The sequence below is a fragment of the Camelus ferus genome, chromosome 9, assembly GCF_009834535.1.
Source record: "Camelus ferus isolate YT-003-E chromosome 9, BCGSAC_Cfer_1.0, whole genome shotgun sequence".
NCBI classification, from domain to species: domain Eukaryota; kingdom Metazoa; phylum Chordata; class Mammalia; order Artiodactyla; family Camelidae; genus Camelus; species Camelus ferus.
In genome coordinates this window covers 23,480,211-23,499,741 of record NC_045704.1, presented here as the reverse complement: position 1 = coordinate 23,499,741, position 19,531 = coordinate 23,480,211, and the positions used below count along the sequence as shown (strand labels likewise).

General features: G+C 46.3%; 1 protein-coding gene across 1 annotated transcript in view; it reads left to right on the top strand.

Annotated features, from left to right (window-relative positions):
* The first annotated feature begins 1,273 nt into the window (after nt 1–1,273).
* The window catches only part of WDR88 (WD repeat domain 88), a 35,462-nt gene continuing 17,204 nt past the window's right edge, over nt 1,274–19,531 (top strand). Inside the window, exons 1-6 of the mRNA XM_006173672.1 lie at nt 1,274–1,600; nt 10,168–10,278; nt 14,003–14,091; nt 15,155–15,218; nt 16,694–16,832; nt 18,284–18,413. Coding sequence (XP_006173734.1) covers nt 1,274–1,600; nt 10,168–10,278; nt 14,003–14,091; nt 15,155–15,218; nt 16,694–16,832; nt 18,284–18,413 — 860 coding nt within the window. The remainder of the gene's footprint in view (nt 1,601–10,167; nt 10,279–14,002; nt 14,092–15,154; nt 15,219–16,693; nt 16,833–18,283; nt 18,414–19,531) is intronic.

The following is a 19,531-nucleotide window of genomic DNA, read 5'->3' as shown; positions in this document are numbered from 1 at the left end:
CTTCTTGATTTTTCATTTCCTGAAACTTTAAAAAAGAAAAGTGAAGGCTTTTCTTGGGTTCTGTTGTGAAGAAAGCTGAGTCCAGATAAGGACAGTCGGACTTACTTGAGGACTTGAGTGAGACGGAGGTGGCCGCTTTCCCACTCCTGCCGTTTTCCTGGGGTGCATGGTTCCTCCCTCTGGTGGTTGATGCTGGTGACCTGGAGCCCCGTGTGGCACCAGGATCCTGGCAGGCAGCCCCAGCCTCTCAGGGTAGATGTCACCAAAGTGTCTGAGAAAAGCACAGAGACCAAGAGCAGGAGTTTGGGCCCGCTCTGCAGCCCTGGGTCCCTGCTCTGCAGCTCTGGGTTCCTGCCCTGAGGCTGCCTCATCTGCACTGAGGAGACCTTTGGAAAAAGTGAAGTGCAGGGGTTTTTTTTTACATTATCAAACTAACATCATAGAAAGATAAAGCTGAAAGTGGCCCTTGACCAGTTCCCCAAACCTCTCTTATCTCCACAGTAACCTCTGGCGTCAGTCGCTTTGTAACTTTCAAGACTTTTTTGCCCAACCACACACACACACACAGGTACACACACGTTTTGTTTCACATTTTAATTATAAATAACACAATTTTATATAGCATAAATCTGTAGGGAATGAACATTTAGAATGAATAAATACTACCAAATTGTTTCCCAAAGTGGGTATATCCATTTAAATTATGAAGGAAGGAAGGAAGGAATTAAATGAGAAGGAAGAAAATCACTTCTACTTCCACCACGTGGAGATGACAACCTTTGCTACTTGGGAATAATTCCATGCAGTCTTTCTAGCATTGGAGCTGCTACGCAACCGGAGGTGACATTTTGCTCTCTGATATTCTCATTGGCGCTGTGACAGATATTTCCCTCATGCTCTTAAGTATTGTGTGTCCCAGCCCCTAACAGCTGCATCTTAATTAACCCAGGGCACATTCTATAACTTGTGGACCACTTCTCCGCGGTGGACATGAAGTGGGTTGGCCAGGAGCCCCTACACAGGTAGAGGACACACAGATCGTCCTAGGAAGGGGAGCCAGGAAGACTAGGGGATGGGCCGCCAGTTTCACACTCTTGGCCTCATTCCTTTTGTGCCTTGAACTCGAAGCCCACATTTCCGGTGGGTAACGGCGCTGCGCATTGAGAGGAGATCGCCAGGCCCAGGCAGGGCGCATGCGTCCCAAGGCGCGGCACGGGGGCGCAGGGGCGTGGGCACGCGGCTTCACCGTTCAGGGGCAGGCAGGGGATCTGAGATGGCCTCCCAGCCGCAGGACACCCCCAGCTCCGCAAAAGCCCAGAATGAGGGCGGGAAGACAGTGCTCCAGAGAAGTGACGTGCAGCTGTCCTTCGTCCTTACCCGCGACGGCGTGCATCAGCCCCGCAAGGTGCCCTGGGTGACCCTGGTCAGGGCCTATGGCCACTTCAAGCTGTCGCTCTCGGAGGCGAAGCGGGGCCGGCAGCTGGCCTCACTTAACCCCCTGGCCTTGGGCAGTGACTCAGCACAGCCTGAAAATCAAGCTATGTCGGAGAAGCTCCAGGGTGAGAAGACGTCTTGGGGTGACCACGAGCCCCTCTCCAAGGTCAGAACCGCCTCCAAGGGGAGGGGGTGGGGCTTGTTTCCAAAACGTGGGGATGGCTCAAGAGCCAGTGGGGGACCTGGGAGGGAACCATCTGGCTTGCTAGGACCTGGGCCCAGTCCCCTGCCTGAGGCACACCTAGTGAGCAAAGTGGCTGCAGGGGTAGGGGCAGCTGGAGGAGAGGCCAGGTGGCCTCGGGTCCTCGCTATAGTCTCTGGGGAAACCATCCTTGGTGAGGAGGATGGCGTTTTCAGTAGGGACCCTGTCCCAACCCAGACCCTGTGGCGCCCTGGATGAGCCTCCCAGACGTCCCCGTGGTTACACTCCCAAGTACATGCCCCAGCGTCAGCGAAGGAGCCCTGTCGCCCGTGAGGCAGAGCACCAGAAGCAACAGAAAACCTAGAATAACAGTCATAAAATACAAAAATAAAAACCTAACAACACTATTGTATTCTCAGTGATATTTGAGATAAAACGAAGGCTGGTGGCTGGGAAGAGCAAATAACCTGTGAACAGAGAGAATTGTTGGGAATGAAAAGAGAATTTTCAAACCAAAGTCCTCCATGGAGGTTTTAAAATTAGAAACAAGTTTATGGGATTCTCTGATAACTCAGAGAAAAAAATATAAAGGAACAATAATTATGAGAGAAAAGGGGGATGTAGGGAAGATCCAGAAGAACCAAAATACATATGAGAAGTGTTGGAGAGGGAAAGAGAGGGAGCAGGAGGAGGAAGGAAACAAGAAAATCTCCCTGGGCTCATATGGAAAGAGATGGTCAAGTTCAATGCCAGACTGGAGGGAAACAGAACCTGCAGGTGGTGAATACCTGCACTGCAAGGAGAGGAGCGAGGCTGTCCCCAGTGCAGATGGAAAAGCCTGGGATCAGAACGCGATGGTGGCTTCTCCAGCTGCCAGAGGACCTCGGAACAGAGTCCACAACTGGGACTGTGGCTGCCAGCCCCTGCAGGAGGACATTGGGTTCTCCACGGGGAATTCTGTTTGAAGAGAAAGCAGTGTGTGTCAGCTCTTGGCTTGCTTTTATTGGTGATATTTATTCTGATTTTTAAGTAAAATTGAATAAGAGCATAGGAGTTGTATTTTATTTCCATTCTCCATAGAACACCCCCAAGATCCAAATTCAATAGATTTGTTAGTTTTGTTTGTTTTTACAAAAAAAGGTTTGTTTTTACAAGTAAGAGTCTCCCTAGCACTCCTGCGCCCCCCCCAGCAACCCCCTTTCCTTCTACAGAAGCAACAAATGTTTCTAGTTTCTTCTATATCCTTAGAGATACTTTATGCACGTATCAGTGCATACATGTAAATTCTACCCCCTCCCTTTTTTATATACAAATGGAAGCATACCTTAGACCTTTTCTGCACCTGGTTTTTAATTTTTTAACTTATTTTGAAGATCTTTCCGAATCAGTAAAGAAGCAGCTTTCTTGTTCTTTTTTACGGAGAGCATTCCACTGGCTGGTCATCCCCCCAGGGTGTATTTAACCAGTCTCTGACACATGGACATTAAGGTGACTTACGATTTTTTTTGGCCTCAGTTTTTTTTTTTTCCAGGGATGGGGAGGTAACTAGGTTTATTTATTTATTTATTTATTTATTTATTTATTTATTTATTTATTTATTTAATTGAAGTACTGGGGATTCAACACAGTACCTTATGCATGCTAAGTATACAGTCTACCACTGAGCTATCTCCTCCTGCACTGGCCTGAGGTTTTTATGATCCATGAGGTTGGCAGAAGTTGAGAAGGTTTTTTTTCTGGGAGGAAAGGGTGTGACCTAAGTGTTGTCTACCTGTTCAAACTGCTGGTCCCTAATAAAGCCAATAGAAAGACATTTTCTAAAGAGCTGCAAAGACTCAGAAAGGATGCCTCTCTTTGAGGAAAAAGTTACTCAAGGGAGCAACCTGGTGGGAGAGGGTATAGCTCAAGCGCTAGAGGGCATGCTTAGCATGCATCAAGGTCCTGGGTTCAATCAGTACTGCCTCCAAATATAAATAAATAAACTCAATTACCTCCCCCTCATAAAAAAAAGAGAGAGAGAGAGAGAGAGAGAGAGAAGGGAGCACTCTGGCAAACAACAAAAAATCAGAATTAAGGATTCTAAAAATAAGAAATTCAGTAAGAGAAAGCAATTTAGAATAAACAGAGGGAAGCTGTGGTTGAAAACAGTCCACTTTGGAGATGTTTGTACAGTAAAGTTAACGCGGTGTAGAACATGTTAACAAATGATCGTTTGAAATGAAGGTGCACAATGCAAGAATAATAATGTTCCAGATGACTTCATCACAATCTTTGAGATGCTTTGCTAAATGATAAGCTTTGTCCTTGGTGTTAAATAATGCACACGCACAAGAATGTGTTTTAAAATAATGGGCTCAAAACCTCTCCCTGGCTTCCTGGCACCTTGAAGAGGAAGTCCGGAGACCTGACCATGACCCTCCAGGCCACTTCGGCTCTGGCTTGTCTCTCTCTCCTCTTCCCTCTGACTTGCTGGCCTTCAATCCTGTCTGGTCTCCGGGGTCCTCATTGTTCCCCACCCAGCGGGGTGCGGGGTGGGGGTCTCCTTGCCCTCCGTCTAAAGCAGCGCTCACCTGGCTCTTCCACGGCTCTGGCCCTGACCTGGCACCTCGTGCCGCCTGTGGGTGGCCGGGCGCACCTCCCACCCTCGCCCCCCTGCAGGCAGGAGCCAGTTCATGCCCCGCGGTCCCGCCCGCCCGCCTGGCGCCCTCCGGGGCTGGAGTCTGTCTGTGCTCCGGGTTCCCGCTGCACCGCAGCGCCTCGATCAAGCCCGGCCAGGGAGGCGCTCGGGCACACTTGTAGAACAAGTGGTACACTACAGATAGCTTTAAAAGAGCTCGCTGTTTTGTTTTGTTTTGTTTACAAAAGTAGGGCTGCGGGCTCACGGAGGCACCTCTCCTCTGTGTGACCCGCTGTTGTCTTTGGCAGTGTAACCTAATACACTCCTTTACTATTCTCAAAAATAAATAAATAAATAAATAAATAAATAAATAAATAAATAAATAAATAAATAAATAAATAAATAAATAACTGACTGTCCGATATATGCCATTTTTGTCAGGGTCTCGGAGGATATACTGTATGTGGAACTTCTCTCCACGGCTCCTAGTTGGGGGTCTCTCTCCCGAATGGACCCCGAAAGTACTCTGCGCAGAAAATCTGAAAGGAGGACCTAGAAAGGTCCTGAAGCGGGTGGTGGGATTCCCTGCTCTTGCTGCTCGTTTTCCCATAATATAGTTCTGCTTTTGTGATGACAAGGAGAACGAAAGCCGGAGAGTTTTGCCTAGAGGCGGAGGTAGCTGCCCCGGCACCAGGGCACGGGCTTTGCCTGTGGAGCGCGACACGGACCGCCGCTTCGGTCCTGTCCTGGGAACCGCGGGGTGCCCCCCACCCCGGCCGCTTGCCGCCAGGCCCCGCCCCGCGTCTGGCTCGGTTTGCCGGCGCCCCCTAGCAGCCCTGTGCTCCGCCTCCTGCGTAGAGTCGGCCTAGTCCCGGTCCCACCTCTCCGAGCTCCCTGGAGGCGGACACTCTATCACATCCCGCATCCTCACACCTGTGTGAGCTCGCACACCCCAGCGGTCGCCACAACCCGCAGCCACCCTTCCACACTGGACCTCCACCTCCTCTCATCCCTGTACCTCCTGCTGTGCGCGCCTTACCCCACCTGGTCACTGCATACAGAGTTCCCGCATCTGTGGGGCCACTGTCTGGCAGCAGAGTCCCAAACCCTGCGTTTCTCTGTCCCACATCCCCTCACATTCCCACAATCCAGCAATGTCAACTGGGAAAAAAAAAAAGGACAACGTAAGAGTTGAAAGTTTTATTCTGGGACCTTACTTGGACTGTAGCTTGGGAGACAGGCTCTCAGAATAGTTCTGAAGAACTGCTTCTAAGAGTTAAGGGAGGAGCCAGGATTTACATGAACTTTTCTTCTAGGAAAAATGTATAGTTAACATAAAAAAAAAATTACAAAGAATAGACATCTCAAGTTAATGATTTTAGTGCTTTTCTATATATGGGAAGATGCAGGAACCTGGGGTCATTGAAATTTTCCATTGCTGTATATCTTGACTATCTAGAGGTCACTATGTTCAAAGCTCAGAATGCTCCCTGTTTTTCTCCATCCTGAATTCCCCTCAGGCGCACTGTCAGTCAGCGGCTGCTGTGGTTAAAGTCTTGATCCTTGTAGAACTGGGATAGCAGGCAACATTCTTTTTTCTTGACAGCACACCTACATCCTGGACCCCTCCCACCGCTGGTTAATAATCTGTTAATGTTAATAATCTGTCTCCTCTCTCTTTCTTGGTTAGCCTGGCTAGAGGCTTATCAATTTTATTGATCTTTTCAAAGAACCAGACATAAAGGCACATACAGATTAAAAGTAAATGGAAAAGGGACATTGTCCTGTACACCAGAAATTGGCAAATTGTAATTGACTGTACTTTAATAATAAAAAAAAGTAAATGGAAGAATTAACACAACATTGTAAACTGACTATGCTTCAATTTAAAAAAAAACAAACAGACAAAAAAAGTAAATAGATGAAATAACAAAGTCCTACTCTATAGCACAGGGAACTATGTTCAAAATCCTGTAATACATCGTAATGGAAAAGAATATACAAAAGAATATATAAATATACATAAAATAGAATCACTTTGCTGTACACCAGAAACTAACACAACATTGTCAATCAACTATACTTCAGTTAAAAATTATTTTAGAAAGTAAATGGATGAAGAAGAATACACCCTACTAACACTATCAAAAGAATGCAACAGTAGCTATATTAATTTCAGACAGAGTCGACTTCACAGCAAGAAAACTTATCAAGGCTAAAGAGGGAAATTACATTATGATAAGAAGGGCAGCGGTCCAAGAAGACATAATAATCCTTAACGCGTATGTGTAGAACACCAGAACATCAAACTACATGAGACAAAAACTAACAAAATTGTAAAGAGAATTAGATGAGTCCACTATCATAGTTGGAGACTTTAACACCCTCTATGGGAAATGGACAGATGCAACAGACAGAAATTTAGTAAGAATATAGTGGAACTCAACAGCATCATCAATCAACAGGATATAACGGACGTCTACGGACTATTTCATCCAACAAGAGCAGAATACATACTCTTCTCAAACTCATATGGAACATTCACCAATACAGACCACATTCTAGGCTATAAAATACACCTAACAAATTTAAAAGAACAGAAATCATACAATGTCTGCTCACACAATCGGCTTATTATTAAACTAAACATGGCTGAGGAAAGACTCTCTGAGATTGAGGATGTATCAATAGAAAACTTCAAAACTGAAAAGCAAGCAGAAATAAGACTGAAAAAAAAAAAAAAAACCAAATCCAGAACAGAATATCCAAGAACTATTGGACAACTACAGAAGTACTCATATGTGGATCTTGTTTTTTGATCCACTCTTGACAATCTCTGTATTTTAATTGATACATTTAGACCATTCAAAGCTATCATTGATATAGTTGGATTAATATCTACCATGTTTGTTACTGTTTTCTATTTGCCACTGTTTTTTGTTCCTATTTTGTCTTCTAGTCTCCTTCTGCCTTTTGCAGTTTTAATTGAGAATTCTATGTGATCCCATTTTCTCTCCTTTCTTAGTGTATCAAATGTACCTCTTTTTTTACTTTTTAAAATGGTTGCCCAAGAGTTTGCAATATGCATTTATAGTTAATTCAAGTCCACTTTCAAATAGCCCTACACGGCGTCTTAATGTGTAGTGTCATACCTTAAATAACAAAATATTTCTAATACCTCCCTCCTGTCCCTTGTATTATTGCTGCCATACACACACACACACACACACACACACACACACACACATATGTATGTATTTGCTATTATTATTTTGAAATGTTTTCTGTTAGATCAGTTAAGAATAAGAATGATTCAAAGTTTTGTTTCTGTTTTGGTGTTCTTCCTTTCTTAATGTAGTTCTGATTTTCTAACCTATATGATTTCCCTTCTCTCCAAAGAACTTTTAGGATTTATTACAGTGCAGGGCTACTGGTAACAAGTTTCGTCCATTTTCATTTGAGAAATTCTTTATTTCTCCTTCACTTTTGATGGATAATTTCATAAGGTACACATTTCTAGGTTGGTAATTTTTTCCTCTCAATTCTTAAATTATTTCAGTCGCTTCTTACTTATCTGGTTTCTGAGGAGAAGTTGGATGCCAGGCTTATCTTTGCTCCTCAGTAGGTAAGGTGTTTTTCCCTCTTGGCTTCTTTGACTTTCTGTAGCTTTAAAATGATATCCCTAAAAATGTGTAGATTTAAAATTTTTTGCTTATATCCTGTTTGGTGTTCTCTGAACTTCCTGGACCTATGGTTTAGTATTTGAAATTAATTTGGAGAAAGTTGGCAATCTTTTTTTTTTTTTTTTTTAGTATTTCTTTAAATTTTATCTTTTTTAAAGCTTTAAAAAAAACTTTTATTTTTGGTGTTGAGAGTAATTAGGTTTATTTATTTATTTTTAGTGAAGGATCTGGGGATTGAACCCAGCACCTTGTGCATGCTAGGCATGCACTCTACCACTGAGCTATACCCTCCCACTCTCAATCATTATTGTTTCAAATATTTTTTCCCATTCCTTTTCCTCTTCTTCCAGTATTCTCATTATGCATGTGTGTACTTTAAAAAAATTTTATTTATTATTGTATTATTTTATTTTGGCCAAGAGGGGAGATAACTAGGTTTATTTGCTTTTTAACAGAGCTACTGGGGATTGAACCCAAGACCTCATGCATGCTAAGCATGCGCTCTACCACTTGAGCTATACCCCCAACCCCCACACACATATGAGTACTTCTATAGTTGTCCCATAGTTCTTGGATATTCTGTTCTGGTTTTTTTTTTTTTTCCAGTCTTATTTCTGCTTGCTTTTCAGTTTTTAAAGTTTTCTATTGATACATCCTCAATCTCAGAGATTCTTTCCTCAGCCATGTTTAGTTTAATAATAAGCCCATGAAAGATATTCTTCATTTCTGTCACAGTGTTTTTGATCCTTAGCATGTCTTTTTGATTCCTTCTTAGAATTTTCACCCCTCTGCTGATATTGCCCATGAGTTCTTGCATAACTGCCTACTTCATTCATTAGAGCCCTTAGCCTATTAATCATGGTTGTTTAAAAATTCCTGGTCTGATAATTCCAGCATCCCAGCCATATCTGAGCCTGGTTTTGATGTTATGTTTGTGCTGCCTCTTCAAAGTGTGTTTTCTGCTTCTTAGAATTTCTTGTAATTTTTTTCTTGAAAGCCAGATGTAATGTACTGGCTAAAAGGATCTGCTGTAAATCAGCCTTTAGTAATGTGATCGTAAGGTGCAGGAGGAGGAGAAGCATCCTGTAGCATTCGTATGATTAGGTCTCCATCTTTTGGTGAACCTGTGCCTTTGGATTGTGAATGTCACATCATCTTTTGCTTACTTTTAAATTGGGTTGTTTGTTTCTTTATTGTTGAGTTTTAAGAGTTTTTAAAATATATTCTAGATACGAGTCCCTTACCTGATATATGATATGCAACATTCTTCTTGCATTGGGCCGGTTGTTTTTTCACTTTCTCGATGGCGTCCTTTGAAGCACAAAAGGTTTTAATTTTGATAATGTTCAGTGTGTCACTGCTGCTGTTGCTGTTCTTGCTGCTCTAGTACCTCTGTTGTCACATCTCAGAAGCCACTGCTTAGTGCAAACTCACAAAGATCTACACCCGTGTTTTCTTCTAAGGGTCTTGTCGTTTTGACTCTCATACTTAGGTCTTTGATCCATTTTTGAGTTAATTTTTGTGTGTGGTATGAGGGAAGGGTCCCACTTCATTCTTTTGCATGTGGATATTCACTTGTCCCAGCACGCCTTGTTGAAAAGATTTTTCTTTCCCTTTTTAATTATCTTGGCACTCTTGTTGAAAATCAGGTGATCAAAAATGTGAGTGCTTATTTCTAGATTCTCAATCCTATTCCATCGATCTATATGTCTATCCTTATGTCAGTACTACACAGTCTTGATTACTGTCTCTTTGTATGTTTTGAAAATTGTTTTAAAATTGGGAATTGTGAGTCCTCTACCTTCGTTCTTTTTCAAGATTGTTTTGGCTATTCTGCTTTCCTTGAGTTTCCATATACATTTTAGGATCAGCTTGTCAGTTTTGGAAAAGAAGTCTGTTGGGATTTTGAAGGGATAGTGTTGAATCTTTAGATCATTTTGGAGGGTAGTTTCATAAGAATAGTAAGTCTGCTAATCCATGAACATGGGATGCCTTTCCATTTATTTAAGTCTTTTAAAATTTATTTTAACAACGTTTGCTAATTTTCAGAGTATAAGTTTTATGCTTTTTTGCTAAATTTATTCCTATGCTTTTATAAATGCACGGTTTTTTTTTTCTTAATTTTTTTTCTGGATTGTTCATTCCAATTGTATAGAAATATTATTGACTTTTAAGACATCAACCTGGTATTCTGTCATCTGCTGGACTTATTCAGTCTATTCCTTTTTCAGGTCCCATTTAAAATTATGAAGGGACACCAGCACATTGTGAGTTCCTGTCACTTTTGTGTGGATGACACAAAGCTCCTCAGTGGCTCCTATGACTGCACCGTGAAGCTGTGGGTAGGTGGCCTGGTGTTAGCTGGAACCAAAACATCCTGTAAGCTTATGTCACCTCTTGTGGAGAGTTCCCCAGTACTGAGTTTCCAGACATTCAAGGATCCCAAAGATTTGGAGGGGTCTTTCTGAGTAAAGTGCAAGAAGAAGCAAAGTGAGGGCTCACCCTAGTGTCAAGCCACCGGAGAGAGATGAGGTTAGTGTAGCTGCTATCAGCCTGTTGATTTGGAAACAGCAGGAACAGGAGACCACTGGACTGGGAGCTCGCCGGGGGCCTATCTGGGGTCTCTGAGCTGGGTCTTCTTCTTTGGAAAGTTCAGTTCCATCCACAGAGATGGGTGATCACAGAGGACAGACAAGTGGCCAGACTTCGGACCTGTCCATGAGGGGTGACCGGGAGAGGCAGGCCTGAGCGCAGACCAGTGCCCCAAGTTGCAAGGAAGCAGGGCACAAAGAACAGGGGTGTCATGGCCAGATGAAGGCACAGCAAAGTGGCCACCAAAACTTCTCGAAAGTCTTCTGGGCACAGCCAGCAGGCTCTGGCAGTTCTGTTTGGGGGCACTGCTGGTCAGTCAGGAGGAGGTAAGGCAGGAGCAGGGCTGGGAGGTGGCAATGGCCATCAGGGGCCATGCGACAGATGACCGTCTGGTTGGGGCTGGGCCCACTGGGGAGGACAGTCAGTTCTAAGTTTTGCTGTCTCCTCTAACTTCGAGGACAGGAGGGGGACAGGGTGGAGCGAGTCAGGCTGGTTCCTGGGTTCTGGGTCAGGTAATCAGGTGGAGGATAGCTCCTCACCCTCCAGGCAACTTTGAAGGCGTGTCTTCTATGTCATCAGTGGGTACCACCCAGGCAGGCTAGGCAGGAGGGTTTGGGGACTGTCCAGGTGGTTCAGGCCCCACACTAGGAACCTACCAGCTGTGTGACTCTGGGTGGTTAATGTCCTCCTGGGCCTCCCTGAACTTCCCCGTGCCCCATAGGATCAGCTGCGTGCTGGGGCTTCCCCAGGGCCTGCCCGGCCCATACCAGGTCCTGACAGACATCCACTCCCACCTTTTTGGTGGCCCTTCTAAAATCCAACCCTACCCCCCATGATCTTCTTGTTGGGAAAGCTCTGGGAGCCTTAAGCCCTTTCCATGGCGTCTAGGATGACTGAGAAGGCCCAGGGATGAGGGAGGGTCTCTGCTGGTTGTCATAACCCAGGGCAAGGGGGGATGGTGACTTTCCCAGGGTGCGTTTTGCTTTGCCATCTTCAGATCCTTCCCACGTTCTCACCTTCTGAGTCAGTGCAAGGGCTCACAGGGGTTTCTGTCTGTCTTGGCCAAAGGGCTCCTGTCTCTCTAAGTGGAAATCTCCGTTTTCTCTTGTCGTCCCAAGATTAGGGACCATCCATCGAGACACCCTTGGTTCCCGACAGCAGCCTCACTGCCCTTGCTCCCTGCAGATTCCATGTCATGTCCAGGATGCGGTCACTTCAGCCTGCCCAAGGGTCCTCAATACCTGACTCACTCCCAGCCCTACGCCCTTCTGCCATTTTCTCCAGGTTGCTCCTTCTCTTTGCTGAATTGCCAGTTCTCTGGTCTCTCTGCCTGGGCTGGCCCCATGGACCTCCCCCTCCTGGAGTCCTCTTTCCTCCTCCTGGCGCCCTTTCCCCGTCTTTCTCTGTGTTCTGGGCTCCTCCTGTGGCTTTCCCTGCACCAGCTGCAGCTCTCAGGGCACCAGCGCTCCCTTCCGAGATGACCAAGCCATTACCCTACACGTCACCTTCTCCTGTCACAGTATTCCTCCTGCCAAAGGATTCACGGTCTGCACACATTTTCCAGGAGGGTCACCTGTCCATGGTTGCTGTTCCTTCTCTTGGCCATATGGTGTCACTGTTGAACACTGAACCCCCACAGTCCCATGGACACCTGTCCATTCTAGTGCGGCCCATCACTTACCCTGGGCCCTGCACAGACTGCAGTGGGCCTCAGCCCCAGGCCCCACCATGGTTGTGTTCTTAGCTCCCAGTCACATGTTTGTCCTAGAGCAACACACCAGCCAGGGAGGCTGGCTCACAGGCCATCAGAACCAGCCCTTTCTTCCCAAACCATTAGGCTCAAAAGCCGGCCGTCCAGCCTGGATGTGTCCTACCCCGATGAGTTCCTCTTTGGGATCTCTTCCTGCCCATGGGCTTTGATTAGGGCCTACTGGGTTCACCCAAGTATGACCCCGCTGTTCCAAGTCTATGGAGCAGGGATTGGGGGATTGGGTCTGCAGAAAAGAGTTCACATAGTGGGCCTGGACTGCTGTCCTTGGGAAGGCCCACTGGCAAGGCTGGCCTTGGCTGGCATCTGGGAACTTGACTGGTAAATAGTGTCCTACAGTCATATGAAACGTTCCCTGGGTGATAAGCGGGGCTCGCTGTGCCTAGGCTGTTCATGGAAACCGTGTGGTTGGTGCTGAACACCTGCTGTCCTTCTGGAAGTCTGGGATTTTGGTACATGTTGGAGAGTGCCTGTGTGACCAGCCCCCATAAAAACCTGGGTCCTGGGACTCAGGCCCACCTCCCTTGTGGACAACACATTGCAGGCATTGTTACAGCTGGTTGCTGGAGGAATAAGCATGTCCCGTGTGACCACAGGGAGAGACTCTTGGAAGCGACGCCTGGTTTCCTCCAGACCTCACCCTTTGCTGATTTTGCTTTTGTGTCCGTTGGTGATAATAAATCTTAGCTGTAAGACTATATGTGGAGTCCTGTGAGTCCTGGAGAATCCCCAGTCCTGAGGGTGGTCTTGGGGACCCCTGACCCAGGGCCCTCTGCCTCCCAGCAGGCTTGGAGTCTTAAGGCAAAGTGGTCCCTGCGTAGCAGGGAGAGTTGTCCCAAGCTGGCCCTGGTCAGGCCAAACACTCCCCTAACTGTGCACTATAATTTCACATAACAACACAAGACCTCTCTAGGAATTTGTTTTCTTACCAATAACATTTGTTTCAAAGGGACTTTCCACCCCTGCTTATCCTGAAAAGCTGTAGGGTATATTTCTTACTGAAAGTATTTCGTCTCGGCCACAGCAGGCACTTCACTTTGGTACCCCGCTCTGTTCCCATGATATTGTCTAGTTATTACCCTGCTCTGTTCCCATCACCTTCTCAGTTAGTACCCTGTTTTGTTCTCATCATATTCTCTAGTTATTACCCTTCAGAGTGATAACAGTTGCTCAGGCCCTGCTATTGGATGTGCTAGAATTCATTGTAACTGCCCCCTTCCGGTGGACGGAGATTGTTGCTTGTGTGTTTGCTGTTCTGTCCCCTGTAACACATGACAAACCTTTTCACAATTCCGATGATTTCCTTAGGAGAGACTCCTCTGAGTCAACTTGCTCGGATCAAACAGTGTGAACTTTTTAAAAGTTCTTGAAAGATATTGCTAGCTTCCACGAAGCCTCGTTGGCCAGTAAAGAACAAGAAAATGATCTGTTTGCAGCTCTGCCCCCAGAGTGGCCTGTTTCATCGGCCACTGTGGGACTGAGGGGGAGTTTCCTGGGATGCTATGGATGGTGAGGGCATCCTCCTAGCTCTGGGAGTGCTGGGGAAGTCCTTTCGCCCCTCTGAGCTGGGTGAGAATTGCAGGACCGTGGGTTCTCATCCTTTGCTGTTGTAGACACGCCCAGGGCTGATGCGGAACTCAGTTCACAGCTTCAACCAATGCCTCAGTGACCTGTGTCTCTCTCCCCTTCTCTCCTGCTGACTTGAGGATGCTGTGGATGGATCCGTCGTTCGGAATTTTGAGCCCGAGCCTGGAGCTCCTGTTTTAGAGTGCAGTGTCACGGCTGACAGCAGAAGGTGACTCTCCCTCATTTTACTCTGCTCAGGAAGGTGAGCAGGCAGGGCAGGCTGGTGTGCGGCACGCCGGGGACAGCGTAGTGGTCTCTAAGCAAATACCCGACCTTATTCCCATATACTGATCTCATGGTTTCCATCTCTCGTGGTGAGAATCAAGTAGACATGACAGCTCTTTGAGAATTTAAAATGCTAGAAAGACAGAATTTATTGTGGTTGATGCAAAGCCAGTCTGAATGTTCTTCAGAGTTTTCTTCCTGCAGTCACACCTTAGCAATTCAGTCCAGGCCCTCATTTCACAGGGGAAGCCAAGGCCCAGGAAGCAGAGGCGTCACCTGGGGTCCTGGGGGCGGGTCAGGGCTGGGAGGCAGGACAGGCAGACACATGAGCCTCCAGGATATATTTGAATTTGCCCCTCAAAGTGATGCGAGACGGGCCTTTAAAAGATAGGGCATGTGCTTTAAAATGGATTTACTTTTACCCACAGCTACAAAATCAGGGTCCTAGTGAAAACTAGTGTGGGAATTCACGTTTCGTGGGAATTCATCTTATATAGACGACAAAGATCGCCACAGAAACACGCCCTATAAGAACACAACTTATATTATTTTACGAAATGTACAAGAAAACATTTCCGAATGAAATGAGCTTTGAAGGTCTTTTCCTGTAAAAATCTAGACATGTGAGCAGGGGAAGAAGTGATGGATCCTTATGAGTTGTTGATATACTTCTGCAGTCAATTATAGGAGATAGTCAATTACAGAACAGAAGAAATGATGCCTTTAATGCTCTGGATATAAAAAAGTACATTTGGATGGCTGAGGGATTAAGGAAGAGAACAGCGCTATGGTGCCTTCTGTGTTAGGCTTTCTCAGTGAGAACCCCCTATTCTCCAGGGAGGGAGCTCATGGGGCATCTTTAGAAAGATTCGGGTGTTATTTGCAATCTTGGTCCTTAAACTATAGAAATTTTCTATGAAGAATTTTTTTCTATGATTTTTAAAATAGAAGCCACTGGCATAATTGGGTGGGTCATTAAGACCCTATGTTTGTCATTTTCTTTCCAGAATTGTTGCAGCATCCTATGACAAAACAGTGAGGGCTTGGGACCTGGAAACAGGCAAGCTGCTGGTATGTACGCTCTACCCCAGTGGAGACGTCACAGCACAGGGTCTTGACTGGGCATTAGGTGGTCTTGAGCTGGGAGTGGAGGGGGAAGAGAAGCCAGTCTCCCAGGAAAGGAGAGTTTTCTCAGGGACCCAAAGTGATGGAGGATGGGCTTCAAGGAAGGCAAACTTCCTGGAGTTGGCAGAAGGAGGGCTCTGCCTGAAGGATGGGAAGGATGGATATATGGAAAGAGGTGGAGTTGGGGGGTAGGGAGCATGGCATTCCAGGCTGAGGGAGCTGCGTGGGAAAAGAGACCCTCCCCTGTGGGATGCTTGCCTTTGATGCAGCAGGAAGTAGAGCTGAAGCCATGGGACCAAGGCCACGTGGGACCAAAGCACGAGGCTTCAGGGCTCTCCCCTATCTTTTCTCCATCTTGGAGGGACCACCATCCATCCATCCAAACTGGCCCAGGACCCCCTCCCTCTCCTGCCAAGTTAAAAAAAAAAAACCAAACAGAAACAAAACATGTAAAACAATGCCTAGAGATTGCAGTTAAGATTTTCGTGTCTCTTTTCCTGAACACAGGTTACATATGAACACAGCCAAGGATGTTCTATTTACAATACAGTGTCATTATATACTAGCATCGATTATGTCTGACTTTGAGCATTTTCCCAAATGCTTATTTCTTCTCATGTGAATGTCCTGCTCTTGTCTCTAGTTGGTTTTTCTCTTTGAGATGCTTTTCCTTCTCTTCCTTAAACTTTCCTTTTTAGTACTTTTATGTATTATTGTTGCACAAGCCATCCATGCCACTTGCCAACCATAGGGCCAAGTTAGTTGTCCACTGATGCTTGACAAATTTCCCCAAAACTTAGTTTCAAACAATGAGCGTGTATTGTCTCACACAGATTCTGACAGAAATCTAGGAGCAGATGGTTCTGGCACAGGTCTCTTGTGGGGTCATGGGTCACGAACACTGTCAAAGAATTGGTGGGCATGTTTACCAACTGTCACAATGGCGATTCCATAGTTTCCAACATGCAGAGAGATCTTCCTTTCCTGGAATGCTGAGTAACTCTCTGTCCCCTTCTTATGGTTTGGTGCCAGCCTCCACAGGGGACTGTGAGATGGCCGAGGGACTGGGGCTGCAGGGACTCGTCCACAGGTTGGATGCTCAATAAACACTAGTTTACCAAACTGAACAGCAATAAAGTTGGCTATGACTAGAACCTTGCTTATCAGCCCTGCTAAGTGCTCTCTATCCTTGTTCATCTGTCCTGGACACACAGTTAATTGCACTTATTAATTACAGTAATTCATTAAAACTAAATGAACAAAAATTCAGTTCCTTATTTGCACAAGCCTGTTACAAGTACTCAATGACCACGTGTGGCCAGTGGCTAGCATATTGGGCAGCGCATAGATAGAACATTTTAGAAAGTTCTGCTGGAATGCTGGGCTGGAGAAAAAACTTCTTCACTGTTGCTCTGTTTCAGTGGAAGCTCAGTCATGAAACCTTCGTAGTTTCCTGTAAGTTCTCCCCTGATGGTAAATATGTGGTCTCAGGCTTGGATGTGGATCGTGGAATCTGTATAACAGATGCGGAAGACACCACCACCGTGTCCCACATCAAAGGTAAGATCGCGTGGGCTCCCTGCTCTGTTCTGCCTGTTAGAGGAACAGCCACTTGTCACTTGCTGACAGTGACTTTCAGTTGCTTTATTTGGTGACCGTGCAGTGCTATGAACCACATCATTAAAGACACTGATTGGTAAAAGCACAGGCAGTTAAAACCAAGACTGGTTAAGGCTTTTCCGGTCAGTCTTGTGCTTGTAATAAATGAAACAGTGTTCTGCTCCAGCCTCACATGGGCATTTAAAGCCCAGTCTTTATTGAGTTCTTAACATTTTTATCTGTATTTTTAAATAAAAATAATGCTGATGATTGTGAATAATGCACATATTTATTTTAGTGTTTTCCACATACTGATGATGAGCAATATTATCATGATTAATTGTTTTGTAGAAAGAAAAAAGTTAGATAATTAAAAAGACTAAAACGGCATCTACGAAAAAAAAATCAGATGTCAATTTCCAGGTTGTGACCCTGTGCAATCATTATGCAAGATGTTACCGGGGAAACTGGGTGACTGGCAGACAGGATCTCTCTGTATTATTCCTTACAACTGCATGTGAGTTGACAGTTACCTAAAAATAAAAAGTTGGGGGTGGGCAATATAGCTCAGTGGTAGAGCGTGTGCTTGGCGTGTGCGGCATGCACGAGGTCCTGGGTTCTATCGCCGGTGCCTCTATTAAGGGGAATAAATAAATAAATAAATAAATAGTTAAAAAAAATAATCATTGTAAAAAAAAATTTGGTAAAGGTATAAAATAAAAAGTGCCAGGCCACTGTACCTGTCCTGTCTCCTCCCCAGAGGTACCTATTAATGATACATTGCCAGATGGCCTTTCTCTGTGTGTGTGTGTGTGAGTTTGCATACACACAGCACTACTTCCCATACATATTGTATGTTTATTTTTATCAACATGAAACCGTGATATGGGCACTGCCCCACGGCTTGCATTTTCCCCTTAACGTATCACCTCACAGTCTACTGCTCATGCTCCGAGTTCTAGGTGCACACCATGCATCTCCATGCTCTGTCCCTGCTCTGGGCCTTTGCACATGCTGTTCTTGCTGCCTGCAGCACTCTTCCTTTCCTGCTTCCCCTGATAACTTTTAGGTCCCTTCTTCGACCTCTCAGAGCTGTACCAGGCTTCCTTCTGCTGGCTGGGAGCTGTGATGGGTGCCTCGAGTCATTGCCTGCTTAAGGGTGTCTCCCCATCCACCTGGAAGCTCTGTGGGGGCGCAGGAGGCAAGGGGCAATGCTCCTTGTTCAAAGCCTGGTACACAGCAGGCACTCGGGAAATGTTTGCATGAGTGCACAGTCCTTTGTGAAAGCCAGAGCTGAGTTTCTGTAATATTGTCCCTGTCTGGGAAAGTGGTGTGAGCCTCTGTGCCCCATGGAGCATGTGGCCCAGAATGTGGAAAGCACGGTAATGAAAGTCCCTTTCTCTGTGCCTCAGATCATCACAGGATGTCGGTTACCTCATGCTGCTTTGACCCCGACAGCCAGAGGGTGGCTTCTGTCTCGTTGGACAGGAGCATCAAGATATGGGACGTTACATCCCAGGCCACGCTGCTCACCATCACCAAGTGAGGAGGCCCTGGGGGGCCAGGCAGCATCCTGCAGCAGGGAGGGGGGCAGGGGTCCCCATCACACCCTTCTGGATTTGGCCCACACACCTTCGTCTCTCCAGCCAGTTTCCACATGGGGCATCTTCAACTGTGGTCAGCTGGTGTGACGAGGAGGCTGGAGGTGGAGAAAGGGAAGGAGACAGCCATGCCGGGGGAAACCTCCAGCTGTGGCCTGTGGGTGGGGACGGGCCTCAGATGCATTTGTTTCAACGTGAGCCAACACTGGAAAATACTGTGCAGAGCCCACCCTCTCCCCAAATGTGGATTTCCTGTATCTCCTGTGAAAAGGGAAGATCTGATAATCCAGGGCCCACAAGGGTCACTTTGCTGGTGGCACCAGGTGGGTGGCCAGCCCTCTCTAGGGGGCCATGGAGTCAGGATTCCAGAACGTGTATATGCCCTGCCACCTTGCTTTTTGGCCTGGCCAGGGGTAGGGTGGGGGTGGAGGTCTGGCCGAGGGTTAAGAGTGTGCAAGGTCCTATCCTGTGTGATCTCGGACCTTAATTTCCTCACCTGCAAACTGAGCCCAGGTGAGGTCTGAACGAGATGGCACACAAAGGTCCTTAGCACAGGCTGCGTGGTGGTCTCTCAGCACAGGTCTGCTATGGAGAGGGATTCCCGTGGACACCGGGGTCGGGAGGGGCTGCAGGACGCCTGCCCCGCCCCTTGGCTCTGCTCGGGGGTGGCAGTGAGGAGGGTGAGGGCAGCTCCAGCCCTCTGCATTTTGTTTTCCTGGTGAGGACGGAAAGGGAACTCACGGAAACATCTGATGGTATAATTGATTGACCCACATTTATGAATTTTCTGGAAATGTAACTTTTAGCAAGGAGATAGGGAGGCAAGGATTCTTGGCGCTACAGGACAGGGCTGGCTTCCTGACATGCAAACTCTGAATTTACACAGACCCCCCCCCCCCCGCCCCCCGCACAGAGAAGGGCTCACACTTGATTCAATGCTCTGCTGTCGAGGTCTTGAAATTCTTCCTTTTTGAGCCAGGTACCTTGAGTGTTTTTATTTCAAAAATATGTAATTCACTTTTGGAAAATGTAAAACCTGCAACCCAGTACAAAATTTAA